We start from the raw sequence: 22,921 nt of genomic DNA, 5'->3' as shown, positions 1-22,921 counted from the left end.
TTTTGCCCTTTCTTGTTGCAGGCTATAGTTTGAGATGAAACACGAAGGCTAGAGGCAGGTCAATTTCTGCAACGCGCAAGCTGATGGACAGAACCAATTTCAGCTTCCAAGACCTCCAGACTGATTATATAGCTGAAGAAGTGGTGTGAGGTTGTCTAGACAGAGGCGACCAATGAAATACCAGTGTTAGTAAGTCAGCCTATGTAGGAAGTTCTATTCAATTATTTCTCAAAGTAGTAAAAAGTAAATGAGAAAAGTTTTCTTCATCCCTCAGGGGTAAGACTTTTCTATACTTTCCCAAAATAGCTATTTCACAGTTCATAGCTCTGCAGAGTAAATTGGTATTGGATGCTACAAAAACATTTTCTCATTAACACATTAAACTTACACAAAAAACCCTATGTTATCTGAGCATAATTAAATACTAATAATCACAGAGCCTTGCAGCTAAAAAGTATCCTGTCCAACGCTATACTTGAATAAACCACTGTGGTTTATTCCTCTTTATCAGGAATGATGATGATGATGATGATGATAATAATGATTTATTATGATGACAGCTTTAATGACAGCACACAAATCACTTAGATAATATATGTTTACTGCAGCCACAGCATTTGTCTATTGTCTGCCAGGAAAAAACATTCACCTGGCTTGAACTTATCAATAATCAATGTGCATTTGAAAACCAAAAACATTAAACAAAATAGTTCAAGTCTTTACAGCCGAATAATGTTATTATATACTCAGGAAAACTAGGAACCTTATTTGGTTTAAGACATCTCTAAAATTTCTAAGCCACCCTTTTACTTAACATCAGACAGCAGCTTCACGTTTAGTTCCTGAATCTCATTTAAACTTGTATAAACTTGGTGCTTATCACAGATTACTGTGTGAGTGTTTGATCTTCTTAAACAGGACGTCCATGTATATGGAAAATATATATATATTGGATTTCTTTGTACATGTAAGACTATCAAAAGAGGAGTCTTTACATGACCTCGGCCTGAGGTCACTCTTGTATGTTTTTCAGCTCCTGCATTTAGTAACTCCATCCTGAATCATTTTTTTTTTCCCAGAGAGGTGTGTCTATTTACTAAACGGGCCAAACACAACCCTTACCCTCGCTGGCCTGCTACAAAGCTGAAGTGAAATGCTGAAAGATGAAAGCATGGCTGAGGCTGTCACTCACCCCGTCCAAGCTACAAGCGTTGCCACATTCTCATTGTCTGTCACTCATACAGGTGTGCAAAAGAGAGACAAAAGGATATGGAGTGAGAAAGAAATAAACAGGTCAGAGAGTATACAAAGCTGGTCTGGTGTGGGCCAGTTCAACATTTTTACGAGTGTGCGTGTGTCTATGTGAGATGTATAGCATGGGCTTTGATATGTAGCCGCTTGCTGAATGTATGTGTCAAGGTGATGAGCAGGAACTTGTTGGGTCCTTGATGGCTTGTTTATTAATCACGAGGCTTGTGGGATAAGTCTCTCATCACCCTAACAGGTATAATTAAGCATTAAAGGGCACGCAAAGCTTGATGTGTCTTAGTCTAGCTTTTAGGTTTCATCCTTACCTCATCCACTCCTTTTGATGTAAAATGGCATGAGTGGAGTTTTGCAAGAGGCCATTTTGCGTTAAAACAAAGTGATTAACTTTACACTATTTGCTATAAACTGATTGGCTCACTTATTGCTCTATATAGATTATAGATTACGTCTCGGCAACTACTGTATCCTTAAAATTACGAGTTTCCATTTGTAAATACGACTTAGCTCATCATTCGTGTGCTTAAAACTCGTGATTATGATATTTCCGAATAAACGTTAACCTGAAGGGCACATATCCAAAATACTCTGTAATGAATCTTGAGTGCAAATGGAGTAGGCTAGTGCGTGCGACTCCCAAACTAATGACTCTTGAACCGGTTAATTTTACTGAATCAAAAACATACAGTACAGCGCAACAAGCGTAGACCAATTCCCGAACAAATGATTCTAGTCGGTTGATATAGAATCAAACACATAGCCCACAGTGAGGCCTTAAAGGGGTCATATGATGCGACGTGCAATTTTACAAGTTGTTTGAACTGAAATGTGTGTTGGCAGTGTGTGTACACAACCACCCTAAAATGATAAAAATCCACTCAGGGGTTTTTGTTTAATCTGCTCAAATCTTCACACTTTTTTTTAAATCGAGCCGATCTCAGATGCCTGTCTGTGTGACTTCACACAGACAGGCCCCTCCCACGATAGTTTGATTGACAGTAGCGTTTCAGCACAGACTGGACTGCTTCTTACCTTAGACCAGCCCTGAGTGAGCTGGCATCAGTCCATTGTTTCACAGTCGGAGCAGATGTAGACAAGAATGTCTCCTAAGTGATTGAGGTGTTCTGTTGTTGGATGTAATAATGAACATAGCAGTCGTCATTTACTCCTGATATCTGAGCCGCTGAAAATGCAGCGGATTACATTTGTTTTTGAAGAGAATGCGCTTCCAATCTACATAAATGTGTTTATGTGCGTTGGCTGTGTTATAAATTGTCTAGTTAAAGGGTTACTCCACCCCAAAATGAAAATGTTGTCATTAATCACTTACCCCCATGTCATTCCAAACCTGTAAAAGCTTTGTTCATCTTTGGAACACAATTTAAGATATTAAATTAAATATCGCCATTTTGGAGAATATACGCTGAACGCAGGCAGAGCACGCTCTTCTGTGTCAGCCTCGCTGCACGGATGCGCTGTTTTTGTTCAAATCAAAGTGTAAATACACACAGAAAATATATCCTTGTGGCGCGACTGACACAGTATAGCATACGCTGCCTACAGAGGAGACGAATTGTTGAATAAAGTCGTTATTTTGTGAAGCTACGAGAGTACTTTTTGTTCAACAATTCTTCTCCCCGCGTTACCGTCTTGTGCCATTTTGGAGAGTACCACGACACATGCGTGCGCTTTCCCCTGAGCGTAATCAATGCAATCAGCTGCATTTTTTTAATCTGTTATTTTGGTTTTCTTTGCAAAGAAAAAGTATTCTCGTAGCTTTGCAAAACTGAAGCTGAGCCACTGATGTCACATTTTACCAATGTCCTTATAAGCTTCTGGGTCTGGGAACATTTCAGTTGCATTGCTGTCTATGGAGGGTCAGAGAACTCTCAGATTTCATCAAAAATATCTTAACTTGTGTTCTGAAGATGAACGAAGGTCTTACGGGTTTGGAACAACATGAGGCTGAATAATTAATGACAGAATTTTCATTTTTGGGTAAACTTTAACTAGCATCATAACTATTATTATTTTTAATTTTTTTGTTGTGATTCCTGCATGTTACAGTAACTTCCTTTATATATGTCTGCGTAAACTGAGGACAAATGTAGGTTAATATCAAAGTATATGATATTGCACAAAATATCACATAAGTGGAAGTATCTATCTCTAGGTCTTTCTTTCCATATTTCCAAATTGAGATGTGATTCACTGTAATTCCCCAACAGGAGAAAAATCTGCAAGCCTGCTGACGTGATAAAGCTCACAAAGTTTGTTCACCCTGCTGAAGGGTTATGTGAACTAGATCTCCTCCTCCACTTCATCCATCCTTTATTGATTCGCAGAGCTGGATGAGAGATGTGTATGGTGGAACATCAGAGAAAAATGTAAACACGCCACTCTCATCTGCCCTTGATCTTCCATTTCCCTTCCCTGACACGTGGATGGGCCCGATGGTTCAACACTGTAATGTGAGACAAAACTATCAGCCAATCGAAGCTGTCAAGGCCCAAGGCATTTTTCTTCCCCCTGCCAATATTGTTCATAATGCACCTTTTGACATTTGGAGAACAGAAAGTCAGGTAAAGCTATACAAAGTACAAGAGAATGCAGAATAGGGATTACATGAATGGAAAACTTCTTATAAAAAGGCTAATACTGTAGGCCTTTTCCCTGAATGGTCATGCTCTTATTAGGCTGTCAAGTCTTTTTTGGTAATATTTACTACTACTGGCCTACATAATGACTAAAACATAAAACATCTGGAAGGATGCCAGGATTAAGGAAAAGGTGAGCAGACCATTAGAGAGTTAATGCCTTAGAGCTCTGGATGAATGAGGTGACAAGGAGAACTTGTGAGCTATGAACGGTGATTTAAGACATATCGAACATTTTTAATTTTTTTTATTTTTTCTTCCATATTCATGCTGTCGAAGATATACAGCTGAGGGGGTGTAAAGTGATGAGAGATGCACCTTTTTACCTCGGCACGAATGGCAGGGTCAGGCTGGCAGCCAATGGGCTGTCACCTCCTAAGGCTATCAACCAGTCATTACAAAATATCTCATTGAAATGTCTAGGCCCGTTTTGTAACATTTGATTGTGACTTGTAAAATAGGTTTTTCCAATCAGAGATGCTTGAGTTTGTCTTAGCACAGCTCACAAGGCTTTTCATAAACATACTAATTAATACATTATATACAATTTTAATTGAAACTATGGTCATTTTTTTATATTTCCATTGACTTAATATGACATATTAAGTGTAAAAATATTACACATATTACTGACTTATTACTTTTATTTCTAGTGTAAAGCTTCCCACCTCTTTAGTGTGAATGTACATCACTGCAATTCAAGGCAAGACATTTTGTTTTCTCAACATTAACGATCTGCAACAGAGCATATCAAACTTTCAGCTTTCCCCGTCACAGCCTATGTCAAATAGATGCTTCAGATGCTGTGGTATGGATGAAGGATGTTTCAACGGCCCATATCGAAACGGTATTATCAAGCGTCGGTCACATGTCACTACATTTAGAAACACAGAAGAGACTGTGATTTCCACTGGACCTGTTCAGGAAAATATTTGAAGCATCCAAAGCCTAGAAATAATCTCTACAATTGTGCAGTGGAAATATGAGAGATATGATATAAAGTACATAAACAACATACTTTGAACATCATTGTAATAATATTGACTGGGGGCACAGAAAAACAAATGTACTGTAGAAGTATATGTCAATATGAGCAATAAAAGGCAAAGTGAATATTTGCCATGTTGAAAAATAAGTAAATATGCATCTGTCATCACTGTCTGAAATTACAACACAAGACTAAAGTAGTGCTCTCCTTTGGCACAACCTCAACATGCTTTGAAGTATCAAAGGCGTGCTGAATGACTCGCCTGCTGAACAGTGAGGCAACATGTGTCATTTAGGCTTTTTTTCTTTTTCAAGAACTGTGCTATCTATCCAATCGTTTGGATATGGATTGTGAGAGAACATTAAACAAAACAAACAAATGGAAAGAACTGTCTGTGAATTAAGTCAAAAGTCACAATAGCATTTGAAACGAGCCAAAATGGTGATGGTCATAATCAAAAATGGTCATAATTGAAATAACATTGGCTAGAAGATTAAGATTCTCAAGGCACTTTTTATTTAGCAACGAACAGTGAGTTACATGTACTATGGTATGGAATAACAAAACTATTATGTTCTAATAAAAAATACATGAAGTACATTTATGTAAGTACTTTAATGGTAGACCATGTAGATAAGTTTATCAAACCTCAAACCACGGTTGTGTGAAATGAACAAATCTTTGTAGAATTGCTGCCTGCACTCAGATTGACTCTGTCAAGCAAACTGTTTTGCATAGAGAGATAATGTTCGGAAGCCACAAATAAAACCTAAGCAAACTCAAACTCAGGGCACAGCACAGGAAGTTGGAAGGGTGTTGCCCTACGGTAGACGTGGAAAGTCCCCAATTATGTGATAATTCTAGTGAGTGGTTTGGGACATATTTATATTCCTTGCTCAGAGAACTTTTGTATTTACGACATTTCACCACAAACACATTCCATCAACCCAAGGCAAACGTCAGCCTCCATCATTCAGTCATTCATTCACTCAATCACATGAAATAAGCCATGATTAATGTGGGACTTGTAAGGAAGTCTTTGGGCTCTGAACTTCTGCTTTAAATGAGATGAGTTAATTACCCTCTCAGGTTGTTTGTGCATATGTGAGAGGGGCTTCAACATTAATGATAATAAATCCACACTCAGTGAAAACACTAATTTTCTATGCAGATTTACTCTTTATGCTTTTAACACTTAGGGGGTTAACGTAAGACATCAAACCACCTGAGGCTATCCAGATGACTGTCAGTTCTTTATAAGCTTCCATTTCCATTCCAATGTTATTCTCAATAGAACGAAACCACACATGCCGCACAGGTGAGGTATCACAGAAAACTAACTTCAGTGTACTGAATAGTGGGCATTACCACAGCTCTTCCTACACATCCACCCACCAAGAGCACAAGGCCTCCTGCTTTAGGAGCTATAATTTTAATCACTGGCCCCATGTATGAAATCAGCAGGTGACGGAGAGGAGAACGAGACAAGCTCGTCTCTGGAGGTACAGGAGACTCTCAGGCACAGCAGGGTCGGCACAGCTCTGTGTGTTAATCTCTCCTGGGCTACAATTTATGGCCATTATGGCAGTCTATTTTCAGCCCCTGTGATGGATTCTGCTCAATTATTGGCCATTATAGGGACGAGATGGCTTCGCAAGTGTGTTGCAGATTGCTGGGCACCACTGCGACATTCAAGTGAAATCCACTTGGCACACAGAACAAGTCCTTACAGACTATGAGAGCGAGTGCAAAGCATCCAGACTTATTATTATATGTCGTATAAGTGGATGAGGTGTATTGATGGGCAGGAAGTACCATGTGACCAAAGAGACAAATAGTAAAAGCATCACTTGCAATGATGTTGATCCATAAGCCATCACCAAAATTATGTCACTGTAGTTTGTGGGCAACATGAATGCAGAGATGTTCCCCCAGCGGAGGTCGTTCCAGAATTTATCCTCTGCAGTCTGAGCTCAGCCAGGCTAACTGACAATGAACATTTCCAACCAGCCATACACAGAGCCAGCCAAGACCTGTAGTACTGTGGGAGGACCCTTCAGACAGGTTAATCAAACCGCCTGATCGATTACTCTCAGCTGCAAGGAGATTTATGGGAAATCTTTTGTGAGGTCCAAAGCATGAGGTAATGTAGCACTTAGCAAATGAAATAAAAAGACGCAAAAGCACACAGTGATTTGTATTTCATTTTCAGTGGACATGTTCAAACTATTTGGCCTTCCGTCTTTACAGACAAAGCCTGTTTTCTTTCTCTTTTTTCACAGGTTTACTTAGTCAGCAATGACACAAAAATAGCACAATAGCAATAACCTTTTGATTAGCCCCCATCTCAACTGGTTGATGACGTATGTTGTATTATATAAGAGTGGCATTATATCAAGGTTCTATTAGACGGAAGCACAGAAAATCATTTGGACAATGGCTGGTCAACCCCACCATTGGAATAATTCATATAATTTCCACCATTGAAATTATTAGCATATGCTCCATTAATAAGGCAATATTGTATAACTCTTTCCCTCTCCATATGAGTACTTACTTCAATGTAAGCTGGAGCTTAATCTTAATCATATCTTTATTAGAAATCCTGTAAGTTCAAACTGTCAGCTATAGGCCAAGTAAAAATCTATTCATTTATTTATTCTAGCCACTAAGTCATAAGTCAGGGGCTTTGAACATGGCTTTTGTACTGTGTGTCTATTCTGAAAGCCATCAGGCTATTAGCCTCACATCACGACTTGACTGGAAGCTGCACATTCTGTTTTTCAAAGAGAACCTATGCGAAATGATCAACAAATTTCTACATTGATGTTTCAAATTATTCAGTAATACATTTTTCACTATTCATTGCACAGTTTTAAACAAGCTCTTTCCTTAATGATCTTTTGCCACTTTCACATGAACATGTTGTTGTTCAGAATATGCCTGCCCCTTCTCTTTGAGCAGAGATAAATCGATGGATTACTTCTCCCTTTTAAGCTGTCTGTGCCTTGCAAAGTTTGCACAGAAGTTCAGCAAAGGTTTCCTATTCAACACATTACACCAACAGACCCCACAGCCCTCGTTTCTTAGGTCATCGACACATTGCACGGCAAGGTGAGTCCCCTCGTTTTTCAGAACAGGTAAAAAGGTTCACAGAGAAGAAAGTTAAATAGAAAGCTCTTTAAACTGGTATTTATAGAGACGAAGAAAACAAACAGAGTCCCTGTTGAGAATGAAAGCATGTACTAAGATCCATTTCGATGACAGTTGGAAGAAAGCAGCTTTTATGGAGAGACTTGACTGTACTTCTTTTTGAAAACTGTGATTATTTACTTAAAAACACAAATGATGGGCCTCAAGTCAAGGGGATTGAGGAAGACAGGTTTTGATTGAACACTCAGAGGATAAATTCCTCACAAATAAATTGCTCCAAACCTTTGTCTGTGGCATTAAAGGCCATAGGCTGTGCTTTTCTTGCGCTAATCTCAAGAATGCATGGGTCTATAGAAAAAAGCATGATGGTTTTCCTCTGTCACACCGAGAAAGAAGTCCAATGTTCTTTTTGAAGACACCCACTTTTATTGATGTGATGGGTGACCCAGTGAAGGATGCTAAACATAGCCAGTTGCTCTCACCTTGTGTCTGCACCATAACATATGCCATTTATCAGACATTCAGAATTATAAACAAGACATCATTATATTTTGATCACTGGTGAACTGTCTTGTGTGTGTGTTTTTCTCTGAAGTTGTTTTTTAACATCTCAGAATGCCCTCTTTGAGACACCTGAGCTCATGGTTCAGGTATGAGCAAAGAAGCGTTGAGGAATTCAGCATTTGACGAAAGCTCGATGATGAGATCCTCCTGCTCATTGTAGGCGGTACATGCGTTTTAACGAAAAAAAGAGTTAAAGTTAAGACATGTGCAGGCCTAATAAAAATGTGAGTTATTTATTGGAATCAAAAATAAGGACAGAAGAATTGTACTGTAACATAAAATAAAGTTAATAAAAATTAAAGTTATCCAATATTCTTAAAAATAAAGGTTCTTTAATGGCATGGACCCATGAAGAACCTTTAACATCCATGAAACTTTTCCATTCCAAAAAAGGTTCTTTGGATTATTAAAAATTCATGCTAAGAAAAAACGGTTCTTTTAAGAACTGTTCTGAAAGGTTCTTTGGGGTACCAAAAATGGTTGTTAAATGGCATTTCTGTAAAACCGCCTTTTGGAACCTTTTAAACATTGTAGGCCTATACATGGACATGATTTTCCCTCCCTGACCAATTAAGTGCAAAGTGCAAACTCTACCCCGCAGCTGATTTAAAAGTGAAGGTTTTCCCAGTGAGGGAATTGAGGAGTGACTGTTGAAATGGTACAATTTTTAAATGTTTTTATTATGAATTTTTTTTATTTATTTTTTTTTGGACAAGAAAAAATTTAGCTAGGGCTTAGCCTGAGGAAGATTGTTCTTAGTGTTGTAATTATACAATGGTTTTTAACAAAATCCATAAACTTCACATGATTGTTTCTTAATGTATTTAGCCAAATAATTATTTATGATTGCATGTTAAAAATTAACATAATTGTTTTCAGACCTCATAGTAAATGTTTTAAAAACGTAAACATAAACAAAAATAAAAATTGTAAAAGTAACACCAATATTAAATGCCGCGGGTGAGTCTCTACTCTTTCAGAGAAACTAGTTGAGTTCGTGGGAACGTCACACTGAGTTGAATGGAACTTCGTTGCATAGCGACCAAGTAAACACTGTTTCTGTGGACAGCAATGCCGCGGGTGAGGTGCTTTTCTTTTCTTTACTCTTTCTGAGGATCGTCTCTGCGTTGTTAAGCTAGTTTGAGAGGGTGACTTGTAAGGTTATCAAAATGCGTTCCTGCTTATTTTGCGCCTGATAATTTAAGACAACGTTTGTCTCCGCGCTCTTGCTAGCTGTTATGGTTACTGTTCTGATTGCGAGACGGTCAGGAGTAAAGCTAGGTTGTCACGGTAAACATCTGACCTCCATATCAACGACACATTCGCAGGTTCTCGTACGCATAGGTTTCTATGCTCGTAAACTGTTTGTAGGCTAATCTCTGTGTTCATGTCTTCGTGAGACACGGGTCTAAGATAAATTGACGCTGTAAAATAAACTGCATAATAGTTACTTAAAATGCTACAATCGTGACAGTTTTATGAGGCTGGTGACTAAAAATCTTTTCTGCTTTACGAATTCAGTAACGCTCATTTAATCCTGTAATCATTATCATCATCATCATAACAATATAATCTACCATTGTTGGTGCTTATAAATCACTGGCATATGACGCAACGTTCAATTTAACAACATGCAATCTTCTCATAAAAAAGGAACTTGCTGTAAGACACTCAGTCTCAAACTCCCAGACTCTCCATATCAGTATGACAGCCTTCAGCGCACCTCTTGAACAATTTTAAGTTTAAAGATTTGTTTGAACTGGACTGAAAATATTGGATTAAAATTTTGGAAATGCTTCATAGCCATTTGTCTATAGTTAAACCAAGACAAAAAGCCAGCTAGGTCTGTTATACCTTAGCAATACCATTCATCACCGTTGAGGGACCCCACAAAAGTATGTGACCTGACGGCTGCCATCTTTGCTCATGAGCGATTAGTTTCAAGAACGTTTGTCATCAAATGCAGGACACAGAGAATAAATATCAGCCCATTTCACACTTTTAAGAACCCTTGAGATATATGTAGACGTCACTGATAAACAAACAACAACAAAAAAAAAGAATCCATTTTAATATAATTAAATTTCAGTGAATTATGAAGTAGATTCCTTGACAAAAAGGCTATTTAGTCAGATTACACAGTTACATTGGGATTGCCATCAATATGGAAACATGCTTCTTGCCCTCATGCAGCAGTAGACCGGTAGTCTGAACTGGTTTACAGTGTATTAACTGAGTTTGACAGCTCCATGTTTCTTAGGGATTCGGCTGTAAAGCAGAGCGCGGGAGGCTGACTCTAGCTGCTGTAGCACTACAGGACCATATCACACGAAGTGTTCTTGTTCGAAACATTCCCCGTAACCTCCCCGTATCAGACGCTTCCCGTGGGGCTGCACATGTTAGTAGGAAGCACAGAAATCACAATACAAGGCAGAGCGTCATATGTCCTGAGCAGACACAAGGAGAAGAGGAGACAGAGTATGTGCTGGATCGTGGTCCTCCACCTCCGACTCTTGGTAGGCTGCGATTATTGTGCTTCATGCTTTGGTACTGCTGAACAGCCCACACTGGCTAATATTCAGTTGTTGCTGTTGATGCAGCCCAAAGGATGGGTCTGGTGGCAGCTCCTTCAAGAAGACTAACAGCAGAGGAGTGGGCAGAGGTCAAAACCAGGTCCATCCAGGAGGGAGACTCAACCCAGCCTTGTGTGATATGCAGGGAGGAGTTTCGTCTGCAACCGCAGGTAACTGCATTCAAAGGCATCGTGCCCACTTATGTGCTCTCTCATTTTTCAGTCACATTAATTTGGGACGCGTTTAAATACATTCGACAGTTAAGTGCAATGATTATTGTTGGTACAAAATTGACATTGTCCCAAAGTTGTCAACTTTTGGAGCCAAAAGAAGAGGCCATTTAGCCTGTGTGATTCATGGGGCAATCCCAAAATTTTACAAAATATAATTTGTCAGTACAATACAACCAAAGAGTTTTAGCATTTGTTAAAAACGTTTATATATACAGGGGCGTAAATTTCGTCTAACAGTAGGGGGGGGCAATAAACAAAATTTCTCAAGAGCAATTTTTGTAGGGGACACGGATAATACAGCTAAAATTGTACTTGTAAGGATATGTGTTCACAGAGGAATGGCTTACTACTATTAGTGCAGCAGGGAGACTGTGCCAAATTAGACAACGTCAAATTGTGGTCACGCCGTGACAGCACTCGTGATCATTGTAGACGTTACTATCTGTCACAGTGTTGCCAAGTCTGCGGTTTTCCCTTGGAATTGGGCTACTTTATCACTGTTGCCGCGGGTTGTTTTTCATGTCCGCGGGTTAAAGCGACCTGTGTACATTAGCCCCCGGAGCGTGATTTTTACCTGGGGACCCCCTCGAAACGCAGTTAGTTTGGGCTAGTTTTGAGTAGCAATTGGGCGGGTTTTGTTATGAAAACCTGGCAACCCTTTTTGTCAAGCAGGTAACGTTATTATTGCTAACATAGTGGACTTATCGAAAAATAGATTGGCATCATCTGTATTAAAGAGAAAATAATCACTTAATCCATTTTAAGTGAAAAAAATAGCCTTGACAGCCTTGGAGTTCCACAACTATTGACTTTGCTCTCTCTCACCGGACTCGTGTGTGTGTGTGTGTGTGTGTGTGTAGGTGATGTAAACGAGGAAAGCAGCCATTTGGACCAAAGCACTGTGAGGCAAGGGAGGGGAGACTCAAAATGTTTCTAAACTTAAAACCCATTTTTGCCATATTTGTGTTGTTTTACTACTTACACAATTATTTAAAGTATAAAACATTGTTATTTACAATGCACAGCATGATTTTTAAAGGGATAGTTTACCCAAAAATGAAAATTCTGTCATTAATTACTCACCCTCATGTCGTTTCAAACCCATAAGACCTCCGTTCATCTTCGGAACACAAATTAAGATATTTTTGATGGAATCTGAGAGCTCTCTGACCCTCCATAGACATCAAGGATTCTTACACGATCAATGTCCAGAAACATAGCAAGGAGATCAGTAAAATAAACCGTGTGACACCAGGGGTTCAACCGTAATTTTACAAAGCTACGAGAATACTTTTTGTGTGCAAAATGAGGATACTCATGTGGATACTCTCAAAATGTGCTTTCAAAGCAAAGATAAGATGCAGCTTATGTAAGCTACATAATACATGGAAGTATTCTTAATATTTTGGAAGTCACTAATTTACTCAGTCTCATGTTGTTCCAAACCTGTATTAATTTCTTTCTTTTGCAATTGAAGAAACATTTTTCAAAATATCTTTTGTGTTCAGCAAAAGAAAGAAAGTCATACAGGATTATAATTACATGAATATTAGAGATTTATTACAGAATTTTTATTTCTGGGTAAAGTAAATGAAAATTCTGTCATTAATTACTCACCCTCACATTCTTCCAAACCCATCAGAACGTTGTTCATCTTCGGAACACAAATTAAGATATTTTTGATGAAATCCGAGAGCTTTCTGACCCTGCATAGAAAATACTTTTTAAGAGAAGTACTCTGTAAGCTACGAGAATACTTTTTATACGCAAAGAAAACAAAAAGCGCATCTGGGTTCTACGTCAGAATGGCGGCTCCTCCCATCAGCAGCATCATGTGCAAGTGTCATAGAACTCTTGTGGACTCTTTGAATAAAGTTGTTAGTTTTGTTTTCTTTGTGCACAGAAAGTATTCTCGTAGCTTCATAACATTACGGTTGAACCACTGATGTCACATGGACTAATTTAATGATGTCCTTAATACCTTTCTGGGGCTTGAATGTGGTAGTTACATTGCTGTCTATGGAGAAAACTCTCGGATTTCACCAAAAATATCTTAATTTGCGTTTCGAAGATAAATGAAGGTCTTAGAGGTTTGGAACAACAAGAGGGTTAGTAATTAATTACAGAATTTTCATTTTTGGGTGAACTATCCCTTTAAGGAAGGTTTTATGCAGAAATATAATTACAAAAGTAGGAAAGAAATAAGCACTCTTGATTGTCCCTGAGAGAACTTTACTTACTAGTATATCCTCCCCTTTCTTTTTATCTTCATGAGTTCCTGCAGTGCCCTCCAATGTTCTGTCGGTCAACAGATGCCCTTGCTTTTCCCCAGATGTACACAAACACACTGTTTTTAGTGTTTTAATGTTTTTAATGTAAATATTAGTCTACTAAGATGTGGCAAATAAAATTCTATTAATATATATTATATATTATAATTTGTTAAATATTTTATCTATTTATTAGTTTAAGAAATGATTCTCAAAATAATTATTATTGGCATAAACTCAATTTTTTGTAGAGATAAAGATTAATAAAGTGCATGCAAATAGATCAGCTTATGCATTAACAAAAGAATACTGAAAGTCTGAAATATTATTAACTACATAATACAAATTGATTTGAGAATTATGAATATAAATACATAAAACAGTTACATCTGCTCCTGTGTTTGTTGATTTGGTGTGAGAAATTTGCGCTTTAATGGAGACTGAATGCATGTAGATTATCAGACAAGCTGTTGGCAGTAGACAGTTTTATAGGCAGTAAACAGACAGTATACATGTAGTCTCAGCTGCTGTTTCTGGTGACTAATCAAGAACATCACATCTTTTTGTACATAAACACACTGGCCACCTTGATCGATTCATTACCATGCTATATTTTTGAGTAATATGCTGGAACTCACGCATGCTACATTTTGTCAACTAAATGTTTTTATATAATAGCTAATAAAAGGACAGCATTTTTATAGATTTTCTTTAATTATGTTTTTTTTGTGGTCTTTGGTTAGGTTCTACTCTCCTGTTCTCATGTATTTCACAAAGTAAGTCATTACAGATCCTTCCAACATCATTAATTGGCATGGAGACTTTGATAACACCTTATGAAAATCACTCTGAGTTTGTGATTTAGTCCCTTTGTGCCACTAATTTCAGGTGTGTCTGAAGTCTTTTGAGAAGTTCTCAGGCAGGAAGAGCTGCCCGATGTGCAGGACGGAGCAGTATGAGACCAGGGTGATTTACGATGGTGCTCGTCTCCATCGGGAAAAGTGTGCTGTCAGGTAAAGATGTGAAGTTCATGCGGATGGACAATCTACATCCATCTAAATTGCTCCCATTCCCAATCTTGTCATTGTTTTCTTGTGTTTGGTTTTTATTTGACAAATCTCAGAATACAGGCTTTCTGGCGTGGCTACCTTGTTCGCAAATGGTACAGCAACATAAAGAAGTATGTGCCGCCGAAAGACCAACAATTAAGACGAGTATTCTTTGAAAAAAAGGTAAACTTAATTGAGACATTATAACAATTTTAGTCTGTTAATTGACACTTCGGTCTCTCAATAGCATTTTTAGTTCATTAATTTTTTCTAGTATTCTTGATATGCTATTTTAAACTTTTCTGCCAGATATATGGTTTGTCTTGTAATGTTGGAATTTTTTATTTATTATTTTGCAAAATGAAGAGAGTAAAGCCCCAACTGAAAAATAATTCATTTTGTACAAGATTTGTGAGTTTAGAATTGAAGGCCCTAAAGAGTTTGTTTAAAAAAGTCATTTTCCATTGCAGTTTTCATGCACTCTTTGACCCTTCAGAGTGCAGGATACTGATAGCAGGTGAAGGTGGTTAGAAGCTGTTGGTCAGGGACTCGCTGACAGCCCCCTCATTATCCCACACAGAAGTCCCCATGCATTAGCCCAGGGAAAGCAAAGGTTGCCATCTAGTGAGGCATCAACTGTCAAGTCTTGGTTACGGTTCTGGAACTGACAGCACTATTCCAGACTCCAAGCCATATTCTCAAACTGCTTTGGAAAGCTTATTTAAAAACATACAGATGTATGCATTGACCCCTGTGACAGTATCGTATACTGATTAGCGTTGCCAAATATATTTTTTATTTTCATTTGTCTGCTACTAGGGAGTATGGTTCAATTGTGATTGCTAAACAACTAATAGCCAAGTGCTCTCTTACAAGGCAAGTTAGTTTATAGTGGCAGGAATGAAATGATCTACATTTACATCGAATGTATTCATTTAGCAAATATCTTATCCAAAGATTACTAACAATTTTAATGGAAAGATAAAACGTTAAAAAAAAGTACTTAAGCTTTTAATTAGCAAATTTCTTTTTTAAAGCATTCTATTTATTATTGATGTATTGTTGTTTTATCTTTTATTATCGATTTAAAGTAGGGTTTCATGTTTAATCGTATGTTATTATGGTATTTACTTGTTTTCATGTGAAGTGCTTATTGTAATGCTTTTTTTATTGTAAAACTCTTTGAGCTGCATTGTCTGAAAGGGGTTATATAAATTAAGTTTAATATTGTTGTCAGCTTACAGTGCTTTCAAGGAATACGTTTGTGATTTAGATCCATAATCTTGGTATTACTAGTGCCATGATATAACATTGGCATGATATTACATGGAAGTTTTGGAATGCAACTTGTGAATGAGTGTGAATTTCTGTTTTTCTGTATGTTTCTCTGGACCTTTGGCACGCCAGGAAGCAGTTAACCAGCTAAACAAAATGGAACAAAGAGAGAAAGAATGCAGTATGCTTATCGCTTTGCTCTTAGATAGGTTTTCAATCAACTAGTCGCTCGTTTTTTTCCTCAGGTGCCTCACTAAGTCAACATATTAGAAAGTTAAATTGGTGACATTAAGATTGATTGTACCTGCCCTCTCTTTTCCCTGAATGCGAGGAGGCAGAGTTCACACTGTCCATCTTTAGGAAGGTCTACGTTTGAACTCTGAGGAACGCTTAACGTCTGTTTAATTACTGATCAAATACAGCTATAAAGAAAGCATTGATGTCATTCGCTGCAATAGCCGCCACAGGATGTACCTGTGCATGCTTAATCTTGCAGGTCAATTTCTGGGATCGTCCAGAAAGTTTCCTTCATACATCCATTCATACTGCTATTGATCTGGCCGTTAACAGCTTTTCATTGTCAGCGCAAGACTCAGAATTGATCTGTGTTATGACGGAACATCAGTTTGCCTTAAACCCATTTTCATGTCATTCGTTTCCTTAATCAGTTTCAGGAGATGAACGACAGCTTGGTGCGGTCATGCAGCACAGACGTGGAAGCCTTCCTGAGCGATATCGATCGCTCCGTGGCCTCGAGCCACGACATCCTGTGCCGCTTCGACGACAAGTACACCAGTGTTTCTGAAATGGAGGATAAACACTGGCTGGAAGCTCAAGAGAAGGTTTGCGAAAATGCCGCTGCTCCTTCACCTACACATGCAGACGGAGACTGAAATACCTGTGTACTTTTATAAAAGAGCAGCTCATCAATGCCTCTAATCCCTCTCTGCAGTCGCTCCTCGGTCCTGCCCTTCGCCCGACGTGCCGCCACCTGTCCCGGAGCGCTCGAGCCGCGCTGGCGGCACAGATGTTCCGATTCAACAGTATCAAACCCTCCAAGAGATGATTGTTTACCTTGCTAATGAATGAGTGGAAATAATCCACCGTGTTTACTAAAAAACACAAGCTGCGCGGATAATGCACGCCTAGCCTTTCATTACATGCGAGCTGAAGACAAGATTTGGCATTTCAGTGGGCCTCATTGTTATTGTGTTGAGGCAGCCAATGGCAATGATCCACTAAAAAAAAAGGAAACGCTCATTTTTTATCTTCTGGATGAAAGGTCGGGCAGATAACTTGAGACTCTCAAACCTAGAGTTAGCAGAGTTCAAGTCAGAACCAACCTGTTCCCACCCAGACAAACAGAACGGACAATTATGAAATGTTCTCGTGCGAAGCGATTGGCCTTTGCTGAATAAAGGAAGCTTGACAGTCAGTTAATGATTATGGCTGCACACCTACCTTCTGTTAGACTCGACTGTGATACGAGCTGCACACAGCGGTCATAAATCTGCTAATCATTTTTCCCTGATAATGGAGCAGGAAAACACTCTCACGGAACACGAGGTGTTCACAGGCATGTGTTTTCATTTCACAGGAGCATTTCAGAGGCTTGTTAATAAAATCAGCATGATGATGATTAAATACAAATTAATGTTACACTGCCGGTCAAAAGATTTTTTTATGTTTTTGGAAGAAATCTCACCAAAGCTGTATTTATTTGATCAGAAATAAAGTTTAAAAAATTACAAATTAAAATGACTTTTGATATATGAAGAGTTCATTTGCAAAAACAGAAGACTCCATTTTTAACAATTTTCAAAAATCATGTTTTTTCAATGTGCATTCCAATTAATCTCAATCAAACTGCAGTTGGGTTATTTTGATTAGGTAAAAAAAAAATAACTAAAAAATACAGCTAATTAACACAATAAAAACATGATTACATTATAAAAAAAAATATTTTTTTTTTTGCAAATAAACTTCATATTTTAAAATATTATTTACTTCTGTGATGACAAAGCTGAATTTTCAACAATTATTACTCTAGGCTACAGTCTTTCTCTTGAGAAATTATTCTAGAACGCTGTTTTTTTTTTTTTTTTTTTTTTTTTTTTGAAGATGAATAAAAAATTTATTAATTTAGCAAAAATACATTGATCAAAAGTGACAGTAAAGACATCCATAATGTTACAAATGTTCTTCTCTTGAACTTTATATTTATCAAAGAATCCTGAAAACAATATTAAGCAAAAATGGTTTATTAAAACCATTATTAATAATTGAGTATTAACAGATAATAATTGAGCAGCAAACCACAGTTAACCTGAGGAAATCTAGCATGAATTAGCACCAAGCACAGCACAGTCACTTACGTTAAATCTCGATCAACAGAATTAATGGTGATAGTCATTTTGAATTTTCAGTGAGGAATGAAAAATGTAAATGGTCGTCTAATCAACAGATGCAGAGCAGCAATTTGATTGAGTGGCACTGCTGATTGCTGGTGTCAGTGTGGTGTCTTGGCAGCATTAATCATTGTGCATTTTGAATGGTTATAGTCTCTTAAAAGTCAAGAATTGTCCCCGACAGCACATTTTACGGATGGTGCATAATCAACGTTTGATCGTAACAGGCCATGGGTAACATTTTCAAATGGATACTGTATGACATATATTGTGTAGTTGACATTTTAACACCTCATTGAAAGCAACTGGACAGGCATAGATGCATTTTAAGCATTGTGTAATTCTCACTAGTGATATTACTGTTCGTCCATACTCACTCATGTGTTTACTGCTGCCAGTTCCTAGTACTGAAATGACTTCTTTCAATTACACAATCACACATGATTCTTTTTCTTGCTTCCACCAGGCTGTCCAGCGTGGCATTCAGGACTGCCCCATTTGCCTGAACCCCTTGGGCTCACACAATGGCTCGTCTAAGGAAGACAGGAGTGTCCTGTTATTGTCCTGTTCCCATCTCTTCCATGAACCCTGTCTGCAAGCCTTTGAGCTTTTCTTCCATGAGGTGAAACCCACATGCCCTCTCTGCCGGTCACACTATGCTAAAATGCTTGTTTCAAATTAGAGATCAGGATATTTATTAGATTGTCTTGATGTTATAGTTTATATAATGATACTAATTAAACTTCTCCCACATTGTGATTCTACATCATCAAACAGTACGATAAAAACGGTCAAAAGTCACAAACTTTATTGTAAACTGAAGTGAAATACAACGTAAACTAAAGACAATCTGAACATTTTGCTTCACAAACATATGCAATGAAACTCTACAAACAAGAGAGAGAAAACATTCTGAAAATACATTCACATGTAAAAGAAGCAACAGGCAAGAATGGAAACAGAATTAGCTTTTCCTTGGGATCTGAAGATGAGAATTCAAATGAGACAGACAGACATTTAGCCTATGATGAACAAAGAAGCTGTTTTGATGTGTAGACAGGACACTTTCTAGTGAAACGCTGTCAACAGTTCAACTAACCAATAAACTGAAATACCACAGCATCTCTGATGTACTACATTTTTTGTAACTCTTGTGCCAAAACAAGCAGATTATAGAATATGGAATGAATCAGCTTCTTTTTCTTTCAGTTATTTTTAGTATATCACTGCAAAAGCCTCTATTTTAAGAAACCCATCACACCAACTGACACACCAGTCCTTGTCCTGCATAAGTAACAGCAACATTTCTCGAAAACCAATTAAATTAAAGCCTAAGAGTAGAATTTAGCGTTAAAGAAATTAGTATTATATAGTTGATAATAACGTAAGATGCTCTGGCATTACAAAATTTGTGACATTAAAGTTTAATACACATACACACAAAAAGGAAAAAACATTATAAAGCTTACTTCAGTGACACAACTATTGACATAATACTTATTCCCCAGATATTTTCTTACAAAATGTTCTTTGTGCAAATCAACAGGAAGAAAAGATATTTTACATGCAACTTTTTAAAAAAAAACAATGCAACAAACTGAACCAGTTGTCCATTTTTAAATGTCCTTTTCACAGGCTTTTAATCCAGTGTCCCTCATATGAATCCTAGACCTCTGCAGACAATCTGTTTCTTAAAATGATTTCTGCCCAAACTTTAATTTTCAATCTCAGTGCCCTGATAGTTTCTTTTGACTTTGGCCAGTTTGAGTTAAGAGATACGCCCTGTCTTTTTGGTATGCCATGTTATTGACGATCACAAGAGGGGTTCACAGTGAATTAGTCAATAAAAAGGTACACAAACTAACAATCGGTCTCACTCATTTGCACATCTCACGCATGCAACTTGTCTCCTAAATACTGGACAACAGGAGACAAAAACGAAAAAGCCTAGAAAGCCTATTTAAGGCATCAGAGGTCATTTTTTTTGTTTGTTTGTTTTTGTACAATAAACAGCTGCTGGATGATTAATTGTCTGGCCTTTCCACAAATAGCATAGTATGAATGAGGCTCAAAGGCCACTTCATATCTACATTGTACAAAAATAAAACAAAGAAATATACTGTATATACATGTAAATACATCATTTACATTATTATGAGGCTTGCCATAGTTAAAGAGATGAAAATTGAAGACTGCACACAGGATGTCTGTTCAGCTTAACATAAAACCTTAAGAGAAATGTCAGGAATGGCCAAAACTGTTCTTTTAGCTTACTGGTTTTGTCATCAGAATGGGAATGTTTGGAAACTATACTGAACATATTGTACATTAACTGTGTAATCAGTAACATTTAGACAAAATAAAAACAAAACAAAAACAGCTTGTATGACACTGTATTTCATAGCTACAAAGGAGACCCTTCAATGAGTCATGCTGCGCTCTACTGACTCTGCTCAGACTTCACATTCATTTCACTGCACAATAAGCTTTAATAGATGTGAATCAGACTGATATGGCTCTGCAAGTCCTGTTTTCACAGCCTTCATATACAAGATCCTACATAATGTAAGAGTTTAGCCTCTGATCTGTGTAGACCAGTATTTTGTTAGACTGAACAGACTGAGCTGACTTAAAATCCAGCATGAGAGTGAGTGGAAAAACATACAAATATCTTCAAGGATAATCTGGCATTTGCAAAAAGCAAAGCAGCTGCAGAGGTACAGACTAGATGTTGTGAAGGCTGTTTTGCTAGTGATGTTGAAATAAGGCAAATATATAGATCCTTACAAGCTCTGCAGCAATAAACAAGTTCAAAGGATGTATGTTATTGGTTGTATGCTCTCAGTTTGCGTAGTGCATGTAGCATAGAATAGTATCAAATGTTATGAAGGAAGTTGCAGCAGATTTAAGTACAGGAACAGGAAGCATATCCCAAGATTGTGCCTCACCTTCTCCCATATATTTGGTGCATTTTACTACTCCGACAATAGAGCAGCATTTCTCTGCTGTCTTTTCAGTTTTGTACAAGACTACAATACACTACACTCCATTAAACGCGTTAAATCATTGAGGTGATTTTGCCAAGAGTGACTGGCAGGTGGCAATATCCCAAAACACAATCTGCCACAACCAGTTCAAGTAAACACAATAACATATTAAGCTGGTTGTTGGTAATGATTCGAACCCATAATGTCCACATCTGAACCTTACCTACCAATGAAAACAACAAGAGCAGTTGCAGTGCAAGAAGAAATTTGGCAGGTAGGCTCCTCCACTCTTTGTAATATTTCAATACTACCCAGTATATGCCAATATTGTGAGTAAGGCACATGTTTGGGGAGTTTCCTCATCAATTCCCATTACTTAATTCTGTCACATCCAACAAACCTGAATTGTCACAGTAAAGCATGAGGAAACTGAAATCATAATGCTTCCTCATTTATAACGGATCAACTTATAAATAATAACTGATCTTCATTTTAACAAAGTGAATGTAAACATATGCAAAGGCAGACAAAGAATAACAAGTTTTCCGATTACAAAACTTACTTTACACATCACAATTCAAGCAATAAATTTGACAGCTACAGACTGATGCTGACTATTAGTTTTTGTCATTGTGACTGGCCTTCATGTTTTGCTTGTACATTTTTATGAACTGATTTTGTAATGTGCCCCATTTGCACAAGAACCAGTTAATTTGGCATTAAAGCATCTATAACTTAAATTTAGATTATCTATGTTCAGTTAGACTCACTGCAACAATTCTTCAAAGAATGTAGTTTATAATATTAGAACTAATATCATGTGTAATAAAGGTGCCTCTCTTGTCATTAACAAACATGCTTATATGTCATTTGTGTGCTGTTTTTAACGGAACTAAACCAGTTTCTTTTAACAAAGTCCATTTAACTTTACAAAATACTGATCTACAAGGGCACAAAATGTCATCAAACAACAATTCAGGAGGAAAATTATAAGCCCTAATTGAGACTAATGCACGCTTTATTACACGTGAAATTATCAACTTGGCAAACAACTTAATATTTCCCCTAATTAAACTAGAGAAAAATTATAGATAATAAAAAATAATAATAATAATCCCTCATTGAAGGGTGCAGTCAGGAGGCATTTTAGGCGTGCAGGTCAGCAAGAAAATAACATGTTCTCACTTAAAGAGAATTGAAATGAAAGCATTTACAAGCTGAATAACAAACACTGCTAACCTGAATGAAATATTTGTGAATCTCAGCCTGGTTAGAGCTGGAAGCATTCTGGAGTGAGGCTCAGTGGTATGACTACCACTGTACTCTTAAAATGAAAAAGGCAACTACATACACATGAGTTTGTGTGAGAATGGCTCGATTTTGTTCTCACAGAGTTTTCTGATGCCCGTTGACAGCATGTTTCCCTGACTCTGCATCTGTCGTACTGTTGGACAGATTTAATTTATCCAGACCTGAAACCAAAGAGATAGGTATTTCA

General features: G+C 37.5%; 2 protein-coding genes across 4 annotated transcripts in view; one reads left to right on the top strand and one right to left on the bottom strand.

Annotated features, from left to right (window-relative positions):
* The first annotated feature begins 9,621 nt into the window (after positions 1-9,621).
* On the top strand, positions 9,622-19,225 carry rnf32 (ring finger protein 32). 3 transcript variants are annotated; one of them, XM_019107193.2, is made up of 8 exons: positions 9,622-9,708; positions 10,889-11,144; positions 11,229-11,371; positions 14,448-14,480; positions 14,593-14,717; positions 14,828-14,936; positions 16,697-16,870; positions 18,903-19,225. In XM_019107193.2, the coding sequence occupies exons 1-8, from the start codon at positions 9,700-9,702 to the stop codon at positions 19,116-19,118; spliced, it is 1,065 nt and encodes a 354-aa protein (XP_018962738.1). In that variant the 5' UTR covers positions 9,622-9,699; the 3' UTR covers positions 19,119-19,225. The 3 variants fall into 3 exon arrangements, with proteins under 3 accessions (XP_018962738.1, XP_018962739.1, XP_018962740.1); XM_019107194.2 differs by lacking the exon at positions 18,903-19,225 and adding an exon at positions 16,981-17,769; XM_019107195.2 differs by lacking the exon at positions 16,697-16,870 and having other exon boundaries at positions 18,903-19,118.
* lmbr1 (limb development membrane protein 1) overlaps positions 19,223-22,921 on the bottom strand; it is a 31,870-nt gene continuing 28,171 nt past the window's right edge. The window contains exon 17 of the mRNA XM_042728045.1: positions 19,223-22,895. Coding sequence (XP_042583979.1) covers positions 22,810-22,895 — 86 coding nt within the window. The 3' untranslated portion in view covers positions 19,223-22,809. The remainder of the gene's footprint in view (positions 22,896-22,921) is intronic.

Source organism: Cyprinus carpio, chromosome B7 (assembly GCF_018340385.1).
Source record: "Cyprinus carpio isolate SPL01 chromosome B7, ASM1834038v1, whole genome shotgun sequence".
Classification (NCBI taxonomy): domain Eukaryota; kingdom Metazoa; phylum Chordata; class Actinopteri; order Cypriniformes; family Cyprinidae; genus Cyprinus; species Cyprinus carpio.
This window is presented reverse-complemented; position numbering and strand designations above follow the sequence as displayed.